Raw genomic sequence first — 20,393 nt, 5'->3', positions numbered from 1 at the left:
CAAGAACGTAGCCAGCAAGGGGGTTCAAGAGGTCCGGACCCCCCAAATTTTCAATTTATTTTTTAGTAAACGATTATTATTATTCAAATAATTCAATATTACTGACATGTACTGCTGAGAGATCGTTCTCAACAAAGAAACGGGTCAAGAACTTTTTAAGGAACAAAAATGAGGCCTTACTTTCTGTCCACTACGGGAAAATATCAACTGGAAGGGGCCAGTTCTTAAAGTGTGAGATTTTATTTACTAACCACTCATGAGCCGCGCATAATTTGATGCTTCCAAGTGAAAAATTATAGTTTCAGTGTGTCAATTCACACTTATCGATAGCCTTTAGGATATCGAACAATGTGCATTGTTCGCGAAAGTCAATGCCCTCCGAATGAGTGTAATACCTCCGTGTCGCCTTTCACCAGATCATGCCCGCTGTTCCAGGCCAATTCAGCCGGTGGAATACCAGTTATATAAAGTAAGAAAGGTTATGGTTGGCGGGAGAGATGGAGGAGCAACAATAGCAGTCGAGCGGGAAACGGTCGTGTGCAACTCTCCTGATAACTGCCACCTGAGGAATATCTGATAAAACGGGCGACGGGGGAGATTCCAGTCGGAGATATCAATGTTATCAGATATCGATATCGGCTGGAGTCGAGAGTGCACTGGAAAGCTGGAGCGGCCAGAAACGTAAACAGGTCCTCCGTTCCATAAAGGTCTACATCCGGAAGTGCGCTGTGTGTATAATTTTATAAATAAAGGTCCTACTCGTGGATGGATATAGGAATAGATCAAATATAAATATTGTTAAAAATAACAGTATATTCCAGCAAATGTAGCCTTCTCTTATAAATATGAGTACAACGCAAAAAACCTGCATTAAAGCAATTTTTCTACGCTAAGCAGTGCATAGTTGTTTGGTACAAACCAAAATATTAAAAGGATTCAAATAAAATATTAAAGGACTGTAATGCACGCCCTGGTAAACTCCATAATTTTGTGTTACTTACTTTTGTTCACGGGAAGAAGCTGAGGAAACCTCTCAATGCTCTTAGACCTAAAGAAACTTTGCATTGCTTTTGGAGAGACACGGTATTCAGGATGGGTAAGGTTTGGTCAGGCTGCATGCTGACGAGATTTCATATTACAAGTAAACCCATCATGATAATAGCGGGTGTTATATCTCAATCATATCACCTCGGATGATGGGAGGCTAGCTTTGTTCCAGCCTCTCCAGTCATAGCAAATATGGAATAGTACTCCTTCAGGTTTGGGCTCGTAATAATTTCTAATACTAAGGGAGCTTCAACCACTCCAACATTCACCCCCCGTAGTAAAACTAGACCTATCGATCAACCCTTTCATCCCAATAACTCTACGTTTGACGTTAGTTATGAGCCTATCCTGGACATACATTTTGTTGTTCAGTTGTAAATGACATCGGTTTTGTCATAAGAAGTTTAGGTTTTATTGGAAGTTAAAACAAATGAAACTTTACAAATTTAGTTTGAGCCCATAAATATTAAAATGAGTTACCCACAACGTTAACCTTCATTGCTCTCCTCAACTTGTTATTGTCCTGTTCCGAACAGATAAGATATTGATAAGATAGAGAGATATTGAATTCCTTGAATACTGTGAACACAAGATGACCTAAAAACGTGAGTGTTTGTTGACAGTGTCTGGGGAAATGCAGCGGATTTTGAATGCACATACCGAGTTTTCTTTTGATATAGTCCTAGGTCAGTTCGCGTGGGTAACATCCGGAAATTTCCGGTTCTGTAGGATCAGTTCAGAACGACTAACGGCTGCTGTTCCCCAACAGCATTCCTGCAGCCCTCGGCCGCCGCTGCCTCAGCCCACGCCTGATATTTGCAAGTGATCGACTCAATAATGAGCAAAACTAACCTGTGCGTGGGTTTCAGACAAGTTGTAGTATCTATTCAGTCAACCAGGTGTTTCAAATCTAACCCACTCGAGAAGGGAAACTTGTATTAATTGTTGTAAACGTGTTTATTTTTAATAATTGGTAAGAAGTATTTAAAGTACTGAAGATTTAGTTACTCATTAAATGTAATTATACGCTTTATATGTTGAGAATATGTCATAGGTCATCATAGGGGTTGTACCTAGCAGAGAGTCCTACACTGACTTGCGTCATTTCTGGTCATTGTTACCTTGAGGCAAAGAATAACCTCTCAATTTGGGAGATGACTTTCGCACCTTATTGAATAACAGTCACAATACTGAATTTTATAAATAAAATCAAAGCTCTTGGAAAAAACATAATTATTGTTTTAGTTTACATTATATTTTCAAAAAATGGCACACTGTAGATTAAGTTCGTAAATGTCACTGTAGTAATTCGGATTTTAGTCGAATGAAAGTAAACAAAACAAATTGATGACTGTTAAGTTGTAATAACCAAACTAAGGAACACTTCTCGGATGGAAATGGTAATTATCGATATAAAATAATTAGAATAATATAATAATAATATAATATATTAATAATAATAATAATCAAAGCTTTTGGATGAATAATAGAATCGTACATACTTTTTGTTCACATTCTATTTTCAAAAAATGGCACACTGCAGATTGTGTGCAGTTAAAAAACTATAGATTTACTTAGTTCGTAAAAATGTAACTGTAGTACCGGTAATCCGAATTTTAGTCAAACCGACTACGACCGTCGGAACTGCAATCTTTATTGACTGTCAGTGATCAATTAATAGAATTGTAGAAAGTAAACAAAACAAATTGATGACTATGATAAGGAACCAATCGAAGATTGGTGTTAGGACAGGGGTCAATAGTTTTACTACAGGGAGAGAAAGGCATTTACACATATTGAACATTGTTTAATCTGGGGAACTAGATTATCTCTAGAAGAAAACTAGGGAACGCCTCTGCCCGCTTTAACTGTATTTTCACTCGCATATCATTTCCAACTACAAAGCTAATTAGGTTGTTCGGAAGCTATAAATATCTTGCTTGGGTAAATAAACAGCGAGGATCACTGCGTGGCTTGGCGGAACTAGTGAACGATTTTAACTCTATTGCTTTTTTAGTGAGAACTAAGCTTCTGGTATGACGGTTTGGCCAAAATATAAATTTAAAAATAAAAAGAGCTTGTGTAAAATTCACAAATGAGATCCAATTTCTAAAAGTAAGTTTGTTTCTTTTTATTTTAGTATCACGCTATGTTCAAGGGCGACAAAATGAGAATATATACAATATAATATACAGTCGTATAAAAATTAAATTAATTAAATTATATACCAATATAATAAAAATGTTCATATTACTTTTCCCATTATATGACAAAGTAGCATTAGGCCCAATATGATTCGCACAAATAATAATAATAACAAGATTGCTAGATTAATTTATGGATTGAAAATGACTTCTACATAGCCTACTTATTGGCATACTAATTACCGTTGTACTGGATATAAATAATGTGATTTCTCCATCAAAGTAAAATATTCTTTCCGGCACAGTCAGAAGAACAATAGATTACATGCTAGGCTCTCCTCTTGCGACATCAACTGGATTATGCATCACAATTTTGAAAATTCTTATGTAGAATATTTTTGGCGTAACGACTTGCAAGTTAATATATTATTTTTCTAATTTGGAAACCACAATTTTGAACCTTTTAATACACGTTAATAAGCACTAAAGAAAATGTAGAGTTTTATTTTATGTGTTGGACCACAACATTAATCACCTTTTGCATAATAAAAAGTTTACCATATTAGATCACGTCGTATAGTGCATGTTATAGAGTAACTGAGAGTGTTTCGCAAAATAAATAAACGACCGCCATACTGAAACTACTAATTGCATGTAAATGGTTTACAAACTCGTTCCGGCCATATTAAATGTGATCTTGCCCGATTGTGTTACATTTTGTGTGAAGCTATAGTGGATATCGTGTTTGCTGTTATTGCTTTTATATCATTTTAACTCTTCAAAACTACAACCGCAATTTTTAAATCCTATGGAGTATGTATTTAAAATCACAAACGAACAAACGTAAACGATTTTATAATTCTGAAACGACGTTGGGTTTTCTCTATGTTACTAACGTCTATGAGATATTTCTAATCACTATCGATTATTTGAACGGTCGCCATCTTTAGCTATATCTTACGAATTATAACCACATGTCGCGTAACAGACTTGATAAATGTAAAGCCTAAAGCTCATTTCAATAGGCTACATGTGTTACTATGTACTTGATTGAACTCAATATTTATTCTGCGATTTTCTCGTTGTCATGACGGCTATTCATAAGAACAATGTAAAAAATTTCGCTGACGCTCTGCCAAATTCCATGGAGTGACATGCACCATCATCAAACCATATGTTGCTTATATAGAAATTAAGCTTCATGCAAAATTCCAAATCTGTAGGTTAGTTCGTTTTAAAGATATTATGCGGACAGACCGACAGACTGACAGACAGAAATTAAATCTGTCCAGTTGATCAAGTAATAAGCTTCGCTAACGCTCAGCCAAATATATATAGATATATATAGAACACAAAATCAATAAAGTACCAGCATTATAGACGCATTGCATTGAACGCATTTAACATTGAAGTTAAATTTAATATTGACTTTAATCTTGTTTTTCATACACGACGTGTTTTTACTAATTATACAAAATTATTTTTGAACTTGGTAGTAATCCGTCAAAAGTTACGGTGAAAATATTCTAGTTTACATCCAGTTTTTATTCAATTGTTAGCTTTGTATTGCTATTCTTTCTTCCAAATAGGAAATAACTCCGCAATATGTTTCCTTCTACGAGTTCTCATCTTCACGCTATAATATAACCTACATTACTGGACGTCAGTGTGGGTGTAAATTATTTGAAGATGCTGTTAGGATATGAGATTGTTTGATGTAACAAATAAGATCATGTTTATGGTAAAGTATTGCATGTTTTGTTGGATCACTAGAGAATATGGCTTGGTAACCGAAGTATGATACTGTTAGGTCAACGCTGACCTAACATCACGAATCAGGTCAGCCTTGCTGAAGTTTTTGATCAATTGCAGGCGATGCGAAAGTCGAAGACAATATTATTTTCCGATAGCTTAAACGAGAAATAAAGCTGTGCTTAAGTACTAATATTCGAAGTAAACTGAAACACTGTATTGGTGGTGATGACTTACAGCCTGCAGATCCCCGAGGGTATCCAAGCTCTCGTGAGAGTCGTAGGTGAGAGTGTAGAGGTCCAGGACGAACCGGGAGTCCTTCTTGTAGTGCCTCCTGTCTATCCTGTGCGGCGCCCAGGGGTTGACGAGGACGGACGTGGCCATCTCTACGGCACGGGGAGCGCTCGAGTACTGTTCTGTCGGCGCCACGCCGCGAGTGGCCGAGCTACCGGGGAAAGCGAGCGTAGCGAATGAATCGGCCACCGCGCCGCGAGTTGCGACAGATAACGCGAAAGGATAATGTACGTGGTAGGTACGTAGCGTGTGTCGCGTAGTGCCGCGTTAATTGGGGTTTGATTTCTTGCCGTTAATTGCAGAACCGGGATTAGCGGCGGAAGTCTGTTAATGGGAGAAGTTACTGGCGCCGAGGCTTTAAATTTAGGACTATGACAGGTACTTGTTTCCCAGTGCAGTTTACAACCAATTACAACCGATTATTACATTTGCCAAAAGCATTACAGTAATTTCTACGCGCTTGCTAATAAAATTAACTATCTGATAAATGAAGCTGTTACACATTTATGACTGACATTACAATGGTCTTATTTCACCACAGTCCGTTATGTCATGGTAAAATTAAATCAGCATACTCCATATAAATTCAGAACATTCTGTTTTGCCCATAATATTTCATCCATATAGGGTGTAAAAATATAGTTGGTCTAATTAGTTACAGACTATTGATAAGCTATTGATCTACTCATTTTCACTTACTTGCACTCCACTTTACGGGACACTGATTGTATAAATGCATATTTTGTAATTTATACTCAGCTATATTACGAGATTTTAAAGCGTTTCTTTATTTTGTACATTTTAATCCCAACTGGCCACTAACTGTTAGGTGGACTTAACACATATTTCAAAAATAACAATAATAATTAAATACCTGAATGAGCACAACCGTTGGAGAAAGGATCCTGAACATCTTGGTCTTACTTTAACTCACTACAGTATGTACTGCGGAAGATTAGTGTTTTATCTCAATGTACTACCCAAATAAACATTTGAGTACTATGCAAACATGCTGCATTGCAAGCTAAGCTGTGACATAATCGTACAATGAACTGTTTAAAAAGTAATTTATTATGACTACTATTAGTAGTAAATGGATATAACAAAAGCAGTTGTTTCCAAAAAAAGTTTATAAAATTGACGTAGAGTTTGACGCTGCAGATTTGTTCTAATTTCTTTCCTATTGAACTGATGTTTATTCCCAAGTAAGAGAAAATATCAAAATTTCTGCAATAGCAGGACGATCTAATCTTAAAAATAATGGATTGATTGTACTTTTTTGAAATTGTATTTACTAGTTTTCATGGAACACTTCAGCTTGTATTTGTGACGGCAAAGAACAACTGACATGAACTGAGTTATCCAGCGGTTTCCTTGTCATCGGGACTTTCTTGTCGAGAAATTGATAGATCCAGTCCAACATCCTGTGTAGTGGCCAGTGCTTTCCTTCTCATTAATTACTACGTAATACTGTTTTATTTCCTACAGCCATTAGTAATATCGAATGTTCGGAGAGTTAAGTGAGTGTTACATAGACCTATTAAATTTATCATCAGGATTTAAATCAGGTTTTCTGCTGAACGGATTTAAGAAATTAACAGTATATTGAAACGCTTATAAGGAATAAACCACAGTAACCAAAAGATAACTTAGCGAGAAAGGGCATTATCTGTGTTTAATTATTAAAATACTGCCTATATTTTAAATTGGTAAGAATGTAGATATTTTTACCTAAATTATCTTTTTGGACAAATTGTGATGAACATTAGTTTTCAAAGTTATAATTTACCTTCCTCAAATTCAATAAGCCGTTTTGAACATGTACATCCTCAATATTTATTTAAAAGCATTTATAGTTAATTTCAAGAGATGTTTTGGCTTATACAGCTCTAAAAATAAGAACGTTGTTCCGCAAGGATCCATCTTCGAGTCAATCTTCTTGATATTTGCCTTTCGGCTAAATTACATCAGAGCGCAGTGAGTTGCCGAACTCTATTCACAGTTCAGATGATGGCATTAATTAAATTTCAATAATGCTTGAGCGTAGCCTAGAGCCAGACGTGTCGCGTTGGAATGCCATTGCCCCAAGCACTGTTATATTAATGTAAACTTTGATTGAGATTCATTAGAAATCTTTGATGTATAATGATCCTCATTCATCATAAAACATTTTTAATACTTACTAGTTCGTTTAAACATTGGCGTTACGATTCATAAGAAGTAAATAAGTCATAAGTAGGACACGGAATACAATAAACCACAACCTGAAACAAATAATTTTATACGAAGCCCTTCTAATTTTACAATTTGTATATAACCGTACTTCTAACCATTTCCTCCAACCGACCCGCGTAATTTTCCCGCTCCTCGACCTGGAAAGATTCTAATTCAGTTGTCGACAATTAATTAACCAAATTAAATCTCAAGTTGGCTCGGCACGCGGGTGCTTTTAATTGAGAAATTAGAAGTCATGGCGGAGACAATACCAAACAAATCTGGGATTGCAATAACAGCTGTTGGCCTTCCCACGCGATTATGTTTCCGCTGGAGGTTCACAGTCTTTAACCTTGTCCCGCCCGCCACGCTCAAGCATGAAACTAATCATGTGTAAGTATTTTGATGATAATCGTGGATGAAGGACGGGTGCAATAATGAAAGGTGTATAGCCTTGTTGAAATAAAGGCCGAGTTGTATTATTTAGGTGGCCTCATCAAAAGTTTCTCTTAGCTTTCACATGGAACTTCTGGACTATATCTTTTATTAGTTGAGCGTTAGCGAAGCCTATCAGTTCAGAGGCTGAAAAATATCATTTATGTAGGTTTGTCTGACTATATGGCGGTGCGCCCGCACTTAATCTCGAAAGCAAACTGACCTTAGACTGAAGAAATTTGCACGAGGCTTAATTTTTTTAAAGGCAGTTTTGGCTGGACGTTTGCGAATATTTTTAAATTGGTGTAATGGATAGCTATGATGGTAACGAGAAAATAGCAAAATAAATAAAGTTATATATCTACTTTATAAATTTGCACGAGGCTTAATTTTTTTAAAGGCAGATTTGGCTGGATATATATATAACTTTATTTATTTTGCTATTTTCTCGTTACCATCATAGCTATCCATTACACCAATTTAAAAATATTCGCAAACGTCCAGCCAAATCTGCCTTAAAAAAAATTTAGCCTCGTGCAAATTTCTTCAGTCTAAGGTCAGTTTGCTTTCGAGGTTAAGTGCAGGCACACCGCCATATAGTCAGACAAACCTACATAAATGATATTTTTCAGCCTCTGAACTGATAGGCTTCGCTAACGCTCAACTAATAAAAGATATAGTCCAGAAGTTCCATGTGAAAGCTAAGAGAAACTTTTGACATATATATATATATATATATATATATATATATATATATATATATATATATATATTGCTGGCCTATTGCAGTATGTTTTAGGGTTCATCTTGAAAAGATGGAGTTGTTAAGCTAATTTTGTTACTGTTTCAACAATATTTGGTTCTGAAAAATTTAATGATTATAGAATACAAATTATCAAAAATGGGAAAATTGAAGATTAGACTAATTTTTCTGGAATATTTCTAAAATACAGTTAAAGAAAGTAAAATTACTACTTTGGCTGGAATAACATTTCCTCTCATTAAAATATTGCAGTGGAAAATTTAATTTAATTTCATAACGAATGCACATTTATCCATTCAAAAACACTATTTGAAAGACTACTTATCACTAAAATACATTTTACCAAATGAAAGTAGGATAACTTTTTTTCGAATGTAAAGAAGATAGTTCAGATACTTCGTTTCAAGTTAACACAGCACCACAATGTGTGAGGACAAAAATACTAGGTACTGTATTTATATAGGATAGGCTTCTTAGACAAGCAGGCTAAGCTCTTGGCAAGCCGCAAGGCGTTTGCATCTAGCATAAGAGATAAGGATGAATGTGAAGTAAGGGTTAAAGATAAGGGGTAAGGGTTATATTTAGGAGATGGGAGGGCCACATTTTAGGAATTAAAGGGAGGAAATGTGCCGTACTGTCTAGGGAGGGTGAGCCAGAGAGCACGTAATCCTGTACGAAAATCCTAGTCCATCACTGCTATGGCTTTCAATTTTAATTAAAAAGACTAATCCTTGACATAATTTTATTCTCAAGATTTAGAATTAGTAGCCTGTACACATTTCGAGTCATTCCAAATGATCTACTTTACATAAGGAAAAAGAAAATGCAAAACACAGAATACAGAGTTATAGTATAGCTGCATTTCAGTTTCTAACTAGCAGATACTACTAAAATGGCAAAAAAAAAAAAACGAAAAATTACTTTCTATGTGAGAACTCACTGCCTTAACCGTGTAATTAAAAAAAACCTCTTTAACTGTAAATTTTGGTATAACTTAATTATTCCTGCACTTTCAAACTATCATCTGTAACTGAAAGAAATATCCAATCCAGCAACAATTAAATAATCCTATTTTAACGCTCCGTGCTTTTCAAATATGAAGTCAAGTAAAAATTTAAATAGTTTGAATTCGTGACTAACAACTATTAACAGGTGTACAGCGGGTGATCTGTCAGTATCAACGAGACATAGATTTTAAGGTAGATTATTTATTCAAGGGCATAATTGAACTTATTTATGCTATTGAAACGATCTTAGATTTTATCCATGACAATATTGTTAAGTCTTAAGCCAATTTATTACGTTATTTTCGGTGGCAGACATTTTTCAAGGAAGTATAAACATAAATTTAAGACACAGTGTACGTTTTTAACTGCAATAGAGAGTTTAATGAAGTAGTCTTATATATATATATATATATATATATATATATATATATATATATATATATATATATTGCGCGTTTTTAAATTAAGGACTGCGATGTTGTTTGTTCTGTACCGTTGAAGAATATTGGACAAACGTAACAAGGTACCTAATTGAATGCGCATACATTACAGTTTTGGAAGAAGACGTTTCTTAAAACAATGCATACAAAGTGTGGGCCACAGAATCGATTTGGATTTTAACAACAATTTCCATTACAAAGTGAGCCTAAAACGTTTGAAGTAAATTACGGTTTTAGTCAAAGTGAAGGCGTATTCTCTGCAACGCAACTAACAGTACGGGGATCACGGCATTTTTGGGAACCCCAAAGAGAATTTTTATTTCGTGCCGTGCCGTGGGCGTCCGACACTATGGTCGTAGTTCTGCGGGGAAAACAAGCACGAACAGCTCTAATCAATGGCGTAACACTACCGAGTTTCACGCCTCAAATAGCATTCAAATAGGTCTCTAAATACGTGTTACTTGTGGTCCTGCGCAATACAGGAGTTGTGGCGGTCGCAGGAGTTGTGGCAGCCGCTTTAACGCGTTTTGTAATTTAATTACGAAACGTTCCTTTTACATTTTGTTCGCACTATTAAGTATATTAATTGTATAGGTTCATTCGATCAACACTACAGTTTGTTTAACGTTTCCTCTTACCAAACCTCTACAACATAAAAGTTAACAATTATGGCTTTACACTAGATATAGCTGGAATTATTGTTAATTCTGAGTTTTCTGGCTATTCAACCAGACACTTGCACAGTCGTAGGTGGTTGGTCGGCGAATGCAGACATATTTCTGTATTCTCTAGTTCAATTTTAATAATTAGTGCTGTTTTTTTTTTTTTTTTTTTTTTTTTTTTTTTTTTTATTAAGTGTGTTGGTTAGAGTTAGTGAAATTTGATACACAACATGGTGGTTGTGGTTCCTGACATGCGTGTCACAACGCTCTGATATGATTTGTTTATTATAACCTAGTTTGTAAGTATGTGTTAAGTTAGGAATTTACCTGAAGGAGAGATCAGATTACAGATCTCGAAACGTACGTAGTGTTACTGATTTTGTGTATCACAGAACGATAGCAAATGTCCAGAAAAATCATGTTTCCTTCACTTGCACAGGATGCATCGTGCATGAAGGAGGAGTCATGGGAGGAGGGGGGGGACTTTAAGTTGTTTGTGTATTTCATAGATGTCATATTTGACAGCATAATGAAAAGTGCAGTGGGTGTACTTAGACTCTTCACTAGGGAAGGTAAATTATGTTTCATTCAAAGCTAAGACTAGGTTAGCTCTAATTAGAAATAAGAGAGAATTCCTTTCAGCATTTATCTTGCAAAAAGACTAATTTTATACGATTTCAAACTTTGGCAAGACCCCAAATACAGTTTATTTATTTTTGTAAAACAGCTACAGGAATATTATCCCAAAGCATCTATACTGACAATACAAGTTAATAATAATAATTACCAATACAATATATAAGTACGTTTACGAAAAGACTCAATTACAAAATCATTATTAGGCTGAGAAAAATTAACTCTTCCTATTACAGCACGAGAAAAAATATATATACAATACATAATAGATAGTAATAATTCAAAACTTTAACAAAACTTGGTTACTACTTTAAGTTAAAAAAATAATATTTAGCTTATTTACGAATGAATTAAAATTATATATATCCAATTCATTTTTATTCATGTTTAGCAACGTAAAACCTTAAAAAATGAAGTTATACAACTGCATTGTATGACAACATAGTGTAAAAAAAACTAAGGAGGTCCTCAGATTACTTCTTGGAACATGCAGAAAAGCCTTTCCAACTATAAAACAGCTATCAACTAAGTTATGTAAAGTTTTATAAATGTATAAACTAATAGATCGGTCTCTTCTTGTTAACAAAGTTTCAAAAGAAAAATAATACTTCTTAAGACAGTTGTTGATAGGTTTCGTTCACAAGACAATACATTAAATCTTTTAAAATATAAATACCTTAAAAACTTGTTTTAAATTAGCTCCAGAGTTGAATTAGCTAGTAATGAACAAAGGCTCTAAATTATTGCACAATATTCCAGCCTACTTCTTACGAATGCATTATACAGTTTAATAATAGAATTAATTGAATGGATAAACTTTGTGTTTCTAACTACAAAACCCAACATCCTATGGCATCTATTTATGATAAAATTAAGGTGATTGCCAAACAAAACAAAAAAAACCGTCATCATAAATTGACAGGGAATTAAAAATTGTTTAGTTTTGATTAGGTCTTACACTGTTTTTGAAACATTTGAGTGAAAAAAGTGTAAATGAAGAGAAGCGTGGTTGTGGATGAGTGGGGTTCCCTAACTGTAATACAACACATTGTGGTAATAGTCAAAGTCTAGTATAACGGTTACTCCACTAAGTTCTCTGATCAGGCAGTCCATAGATCACGCTGGGCGCACAAATAAGGCGGAGTTCCGGCGCGGCGTAGCGTTGTACGGTGAGGTGCGGAGAGGGTCAGGTCGTCAGTTCGTTGACTGCCTCTGCTGGTCTGTGCTGGTCATTATCATGCAAACATCAGAGCACACTTTACAAACACAGACAGCCAGGCAGTGCTCGAGGTGTTGTAATCGCGCTCAGAGGTAGCTAATGGTGTGGGGGGGGGGTGAGGAGGGGTAGTAGTCGATCGATGACGAAATCAGAAAATATTCGTAAACGGTTAAGTTTTAAATAAAATAAAATAAAAACATTTGTTTATTTATGACTTTATGCTTATCATCATACTATATTATAAACGTACACAAATTGTGGAGATCATTTTTTGTCTGTTTAAAAATTTCAATATCCTTGGAAATAATCCAAATATGCAAATGTTCAAATAAACACAAATAATTGTTAATGTAGAAAAATCGTTGCTCTCTAAGTTGCCCTAAATAAAAAGGCATATAATGCACAGTTTGTCAGAATACATTTTTTAACGAGATGCCAAGAATTAAACTATTTCTTCTGGTATATTCGGAAGAAAACTTAAAATGCTGCTGTTATTTTGAAACCGTATACAGCAGATACATCAATTTTGTATGTTAATTATGAGCCAGATGTAGAAACAAGACCTTTGCTATTCCCCATAAAAACAATACATGTCTTATGCACTCACGTCCTTCTTTTTATCGTAGCGGCTTGGGAGGTGTCTTATTTAAACATAAAATTAATACGCATTCAAACGGGGTTTTAGTTTGTTTTGTAAAGTGTATACTTTTTTAGGGTTGATACTATGAAGTACAAAATGTGAGATTTTTTCTAAATAACCTATAAAAATTGAAAAAAAAAAACTAAAAAGCACTTGGATGCATATTTTGATATCGGTAAAACGAGACATCTTCCATAATTATATGAAAACTAAGGTCGTAAAAATTCATAAGATTTCACGTTGTTCTCAAACACATCACGATGGTCCCCAGTACGGCCGACTCTTAAGAGAAAGTAATTGATATTACGTAATTTTAAAAGTTGGCATGTTAATTAGTTAAAAGTGGAACAGTGATGCAGTCTTATAAAAAAATGTTAAAGAAATTAGTATAAAGGTTTTCTTGACCTCGTTTTACTACAATAGGTAAAGAAGTAAAATGAAGATTATTTCGAAAACCACAATGGCAGCCATATCTTGCAAGACGGGTTGACTCGAAAGGTGCAAAGCCAAGCTCTGTAAAAGAACCGGGGTCAAAGACTTTCCTGACCTTTGTTTGCAAATTCTATAAACGCTACGTCGCAGTTGCATAGTGTTTGAATGTTTGAATATAAATACCCGTCTGAGAGATGGTAACTGCTGACGAGTGAAACAAACAGCCTAGGAGTCGTGAGCAGTCGTGTAAACAAGGCTATTTTGATTGATCGTCTATCACAGTCATGCATTTTCATCTTACCAACATCTCGATTAGTCTGTATTGGATGTGTGCACTAATATACTATACAGGGTGATTCATGAGGATATGCAGAAAATGTAAGAATACTGAAACAAGTTTATAATATAAACATGGGTTCGGAAATGTTTCGTTATCGAGGTGCGGCTATTGAAGATTTCGCCCGGATTTCAGCTCACCATGTAAAACGGGGTTCCTGAAATTCTGCTAAGGTAGATTAAGGAGCGAATTCAATAATTTCTTTTGGTACTATGCCTGATAAATGGAATAAAATAAGTCCCAAAACTTTAAGTTAAGTGGTTTTTGAGTGTCAAATGCAAAAACATTGAGTGAAAAAACAATCTTTTCATCTTTGGGGAACAACAACTTGGGCAGCAAATGAACGGATCAAAATGTTTAATAAAACTTGCAGACAATTTCATTTCTAACAATGTGTAAATAAAGTACACAGAAAGGGAATGGATGTTTGGTTAAATGAACTTTTATCCATAACAGTACAACACGCCTTTTGCATTTCACCGACAATAACTTTGATAATTACCCATTAAACATGTAACATTTCTACTTAGAAATTGTAAATTTTAATTCTAAAATTAAAAATTATTTCATAGATTAAATTGAATTTAGAAGTGAATTCAGGTGCTACTGACGTGCTGTACAACTCGATTTAATTTAATTTTAAAACTAATTCGTAATTTTGTAATCTAACTCGGAAGTGGAACATTGGTGCGTGGGAAGGGCAGAGGAAAGATGTCCTAAACATGCATCCTCCAACAACTTCGTATTTTCACTCAACATAAAAAATACATTAGAATCGGGAAAACCCCGCCTCGCGTGTCATGCAGTATTAAAGGAGCGATAACGTCTTTAGCTATTTTTACACAGCTATTAGCAATTGATTTTCAACCTGACCTTTACTAATTAGACCTATCAAAATTATCTTTTATGGCTTATTACTCGTTTTTTGTGAAAGAGTTGGACACAAAAGCAGATTAAAAAGACTACACATTGGCTGCTGCGCCATCTTGTGCGAATTATGACACTATATAAATATATCAATTATGTTATATAACCATTAATTTTTTAATAAAATAGTTTTTACATTCTAGCGCTTATATTTATTTTGATAATCTCACTTTGTATTGATACAAACCTAATCGTCATTGATTGTTTTCATCCTTCCAAGCCTCAGATAAAATACTCAATTTGATGGTCTTATAATAATATAAAAATTATTTCATACAGCTAAGATTTAAAAAGGTTTCTACTATTTTTATTGTAATGTAAAATGAGCTATATATTGAGGCAAATGAAGGTTTAGTTTACGCCTATAAAAAACGTTCGTTTTAAAGTGTGATAGTTGATTTAGAAATTTAGAAATTAGTTGCTAATATAGTATTTAAAAATGGAAATATTGTAAAGTTAAATGATATATTTAATATTAAAGGAACAATCCATTATTTTTCTTCTAGATCAGTAATCCTACTAACGCCTTCTACTTTGGTGATGCATGTTTTACACATTCTCGTGCCGCGTTTACCGTCACATATTCCAGGCGCTAATTTGCGACTGCAAGTTCACTTTAATATGAGTTTTGTAATTTATTTCACTACAATACTCTTAATTTTACCTGAGTCGCAAATAAAAAGAGTATACAAAGGAATCCAATTTTGTTGCAAGAATTACATTCAGTTTAAAATAAAACAATACGTATAATATTTTTTATAATTTATGTTAATTTTAAATATTGGCCATGATCAGAAGTAAATAAGCTCTCTTATAGTTTTAGTTGCGTATTCGTTTAGTCTTATTCTTAAAGTTAAATTCCAGTCAGAGGACTAATCAACAATGAATTATTATTTTGATCTGTGTGCACTAAGAGAAAAGCTCATCGTACGGCATACTAATAAGAATATTAAACACTTGTTTTCTAAAAACTTTATTGATAAAAACGCATCTGAACAATTAATTTTTCAGAAACGAAGGAGATGATTTATCCATCCTTACGTCCTGACATATTGGTAATCGGTATTAATTGAATGCATGTATTAATATTTCAACTCATTAGTAGAGTTGATCCTGCACTCGTCAAACCATACCATCCACAATGATGGAGTCAAATTTTACCATAACATAAAATTAACATCAACTTTCGGGCAAAAAATCCAATAGAATCAGGTGTTAAAAGAAAAATTTTGAGGACGTTCATAAAGGTGCAGATCTTCCACATAAATACCAAAGGTTTTATCTGTAACGTTGAACTAAATTTAAATTGAGTGCTTCTTTTTCACAGGTTATTATTTCCACTGATCTTCTCGACAACACCGCACCATATCATTCTAATAAGAATAGATTCTTTAGGGGTAAGTTATCTGAGATTGTGGACATTCCAATCGTTTATTGAGATTCGTCCAGATGTAAAATAAATAAAAAATTGAGAACATCATGATGCTAATCATTTGAACAATACATTTTACAAGTCACTTTCTAACAAGTTTTTTTGTGCAATTTCTATTCCCAACATTTAGGGAAGACGTCCATTGTTATAGCCCCTTAGAACGTGCTCTAAGAAAACGATTTGACCATGAAACCTGAGTTTGAATGTTTTAAAGAGCTAAGCAAACAAAAACACAAAATATCAAGTGAATTAGATCTTTGCGACCTTACGCAAAATCTGTAATTATAAAGGACTGTTAAAAAAATGAATGATTCAAAATGTTACAGAATTGGCAAGTTTTTGCAAGACTTGTATTAACTTCGGTGAAGCGCGGGGGTTTGCGCTGGCAGAGCAGTGAGATTGGTTTTAAGGTTTCATTAGGTCTCATCGGGGATTCCGCCACAAATTAGTGCCACAGCATTGAGAGTAAAGTTTAGACTGTCCACTCCCCTCCCCCACTCCTATCCCTGTGTGACAAAAAGACTTTCACCACTCCCTATCCGAAATTACTCTCAACTTTCCTTTTACTGTAGTGCTTCTCTGTGTAGTGGTTGAAATTTGGCCAAAGTCCAAATAAGTTTTAGGTAAAAATTAAAAATGGTACAAGACCAAAAAATTAAATAACTAGTTAGGTCATTATCACATTTGATCAAAATCACAAAACCTGGCATTTCTCCAAAAAAGTGAACTATTTAGTTTATAACTCTAAAAACGTGTTTGTTAGATGTTTAGATTCAAAAAGTGAAATTCCTAACTCATTTGTTTATTATTGTCCACTTGAACATTATACTTCTAATGCAACAAACTTTGGCGTAGCAAAGGGTGGGCGGCGGGGGCGGGCCGCTCCGGGTGTTACCTTTTTTGGGGTGACACCCACCCGGTCTCTCAACTTTAAGAACAAACAAAATAATAAATCGCTAGCACAAAAATTTCTTTTTCGGGGATTCCTCCACTAGCACTAGCTCAGCTCTATGTATAATTCGGAGATTCCTGCAAAAGAGCCTGACGCTGTCGTGGGGGATTCCCCGTCCCATACTCGCGATCTTTGACGTTTCAGTTGCAACATTTCTCATTTGCTTCATGAAGTGTGTTGTGTTTGGTTGGCGTGAATTGTTAAACGTGTATTATTCTATAGTGATAAGTAATAAAAAGAAAAAGTATATTATATCCATGACCTTTATCATATAAAATTTATTGCTTTTTACTTTCGACGGGGTGACACCACCAACTTCCGCACTGGGTGCCACCCAAGATAGCTACGCCACTGAGTTTCACTACTGATGTTTTAATGCCTTGAATATCTGTATGTTTCTCCTAAAGACACGTGAGGAGAGAAAAATTAAGTTTTAATGTAACTTAAAGTATAACTTAAGTTACAATTAAACATTTGAGGCTGTTTCATAAAAAAAGTTTCAACGTCGTTTACTAAAAAAGATTAAACATTATTTTGATTCGTATCGTAAAGAAGGGGCGGGGGGTATGTAATAAAATTACACCACGGATAAACTCGCTTTTTCTTCTGCAACACGAGATAGAAGTTCTTAGACCCATATAGGACGTTGTATGGCAAAGACAAGAGAGGGTGGAAGATGCAATGCTCCTGTAAGATGAGGAAAAGCCTCAAGCCTCGCAGCTGGTGGAGGGGGGGAGGGGGACTCGCTTTGTGACTGAACTGCCCCGGGCGCCGAGTTGCCAAAGTCGCATTAACGTCACTTTATTGATATTTTCTCTGACATGAGATACGTTTTGTGATGTTTCTTGTCCCTCCGGGAGGAGCGTACAAAGAAGAATACATTCGCTTTTTCTGGCTCAAACCAGCTATCCCGTGTGTCTTCAAATATTCTTGAACGGGAGTAAAATCGATAAGCAAAATAAGAGTAGTTACCGCATGCATGTAAAAGTTTATACAATACATTCTTTTTGAACAGCTTTTAGTCAGTGGCTTAGCAGTAAGGTACTCTGTTCCGGGTGTGTAGGATACAATAAACTCTCTATAATCCGAATCTCAATAATCCGAATTTCCTTAATTTAGAATGTAACATCAGGATACTATTTAGTTCAACAATTTTAAAAAACAAGGGCTTAAAGACTGTAAAAAGCTCTTCAACATGATTCTTTTTTTACTCACTCCTTATGAGTTTGTAATTTTACTTTGGGTACGGCTTTTTTAACTTTGTTCATCGATAGATCTTGATTAGACTCTTATATAACTCGTGTTAAAGTAAATCATGTATAGTATGAACATAGTCTGGGGTTGTTATTCTATAGGCTATTTTTGGCTTTGATTGACATTTTTGTCACTCAAACTTCATAATTAGTCAGGCTAGAAACTACAAAAATGAGACTGTAAAATGCCTTACGTTAATTGTACAAAGAAATGGCGCACAATAGTGGTCATGGCTACTTTAAATAATATGTAAAAATTTCAACAAAAATTAAGTAACTAACTCGATAAACGAAAAGCTACCATGTCTTAGTTGTGTTATGTCTTAGTTGTGAAGCAAATTACAAAATAGGTCTTGTTGAGTTATTGGCGAGTATATTTTTACATCAAATGTGCTAGTCAAGAATTTAACTGATACTAAAGTTTTAGCGATATTGCACTGGCAGCAGTACGTAAAAAAAGAGACCTATTATAATTATAAAGTGTCATACTTTATTCGGTAGCCTAACTTAAAACCAAATAGTTTTCCATTAATATTGTTGATTTAAACACTTTCTTTAACAAATTTAAACATATATAATAAATTGTAGCAAGAACTTTCGTAGCGCCTTCAAAACGATAAACTAACTTTACTAATATGTCTGTCGTGCAGTATAGTATTAAATTACTGTAGGCGTTTAATTAATTTAATAAATTGTAAGCTAAATAAACAATATTGTAATTTTCCAAGTCGGATGCACATGTGTAACTAATTTTGTAACAAGAAGAAGAAGGATTAAATGATTTCAACATTACTTAATGCATTGGAAAAGTGAATAATATATCGTAAAGAGGAAACAATGCAATTACAAAGTGACACCCTATACATTTTTATGTATGTATTCTTGTCGGTATGATAATGTCCTCAATATTTTTGATAGTAATAAAACAATCAGAGACACCGATCAATTAATACCATTATACTTGATTATTTTATTTATTTATTTAACTTCCAACGGTCAAAAGACCAATTTAATTTAATTTTTTCAATTTAATTTTTTATTGTATAATTAGGGCGTACACAACAAAGAAGTAGTAATCCAAATGCACAGCGTCCAGTTTACCGGACACCCTTTAGTACGTAAGTTACTAAATGAAATACTTTTACTATTTTTTCCATGTCTTTTGTCCGTAATTCGTAATTTCGTAGTTAATGCAACAAATATTTTATACACTAATAGGTTAAGACGTTTGTTTTGTAGGTTCGATGGTGGAGAAAACTTTAATATACATGTGTTTCGTCACTCTACTATTTTACAAATAATACATGAAACAAGAAATATAGGAATACTCACTCTTCTTTCCTCCTCCCGCGCTGCTTTCAGATGGTTCTCAATAGCATCCAGGTCGATCGTAGGCATTGCGGTCTCGATGTTATAGACATCGAAACTTCCTAAAACACATTTAAAAATAATTCCTCTATATTTAATAATAATTGATGGAGCTATCTTTAAATTTTGAAACTTACATAAATCTCATGAAGAAACATTAAGATTGAGAGTGTGCATAAATATGTGACCAAAATATTACTACAAAAAAAAGTTTTTTGACGTGACAACGTCTTAAATTAGGTTGCGGCTCGGAATCACTCATGAAAAAGTGTAACGCCCGGTAACGTTACGATGCCCGTCCAGTGGGTCCGCCGCACGGGATAAAGCAGATAACTATGTTTATTCGTGAAAATGTGGAGTGCTTAGATTCGTCATTTACAACAACTACAACAATAAAGGTAAATCATTGTACACTGATATTTCATTATCGTAAACTATG

At 34.4% G+C, this 20,393-nt stretch overlaps 1 protein-coding gene across 1 annotated transcript in view; it reads right to left on the bottom strand.

The window, feature by feature from the left end:
* LOC124364425 overlaps positions 1-20,393 on the bottom strand; it is a 65,421-nt gene that overhangs the window by 30,449 nt on the left and 14,579 nt on the right. The window contains exon 6 of the mRNA XM_046819914.1: positions 19,919-20,016. Within this exon, the coding sequence (XP_046675870.1) occupies positions 19,919-20,016 (98 nt within the window). The remainder of the gene's footprint in view (positions 1-19,918; positions 20,017-20,393) is intronic.

This window comes from Homalodisca vitripennis, chromosome 6, assembly GCF_021130785.1.
Source record: "Homalodisca vitripennis isolate AUS2020 chromosome 6, UT_GWSS_2.1, whole genome shotgun sequence".
Taxonomy (NCBI): Eukaryota; Metazoa; Arthropoda; class Insecta; order Hemiptera; family Cicadellidae; genus Homalodisca; species Homalodisca vitripennis.
The sequence above is the reverse complement of the archived record's forward strand: the minus strand, read 5'-3'. Positions and strand labels throughout refer to the sequence as shown.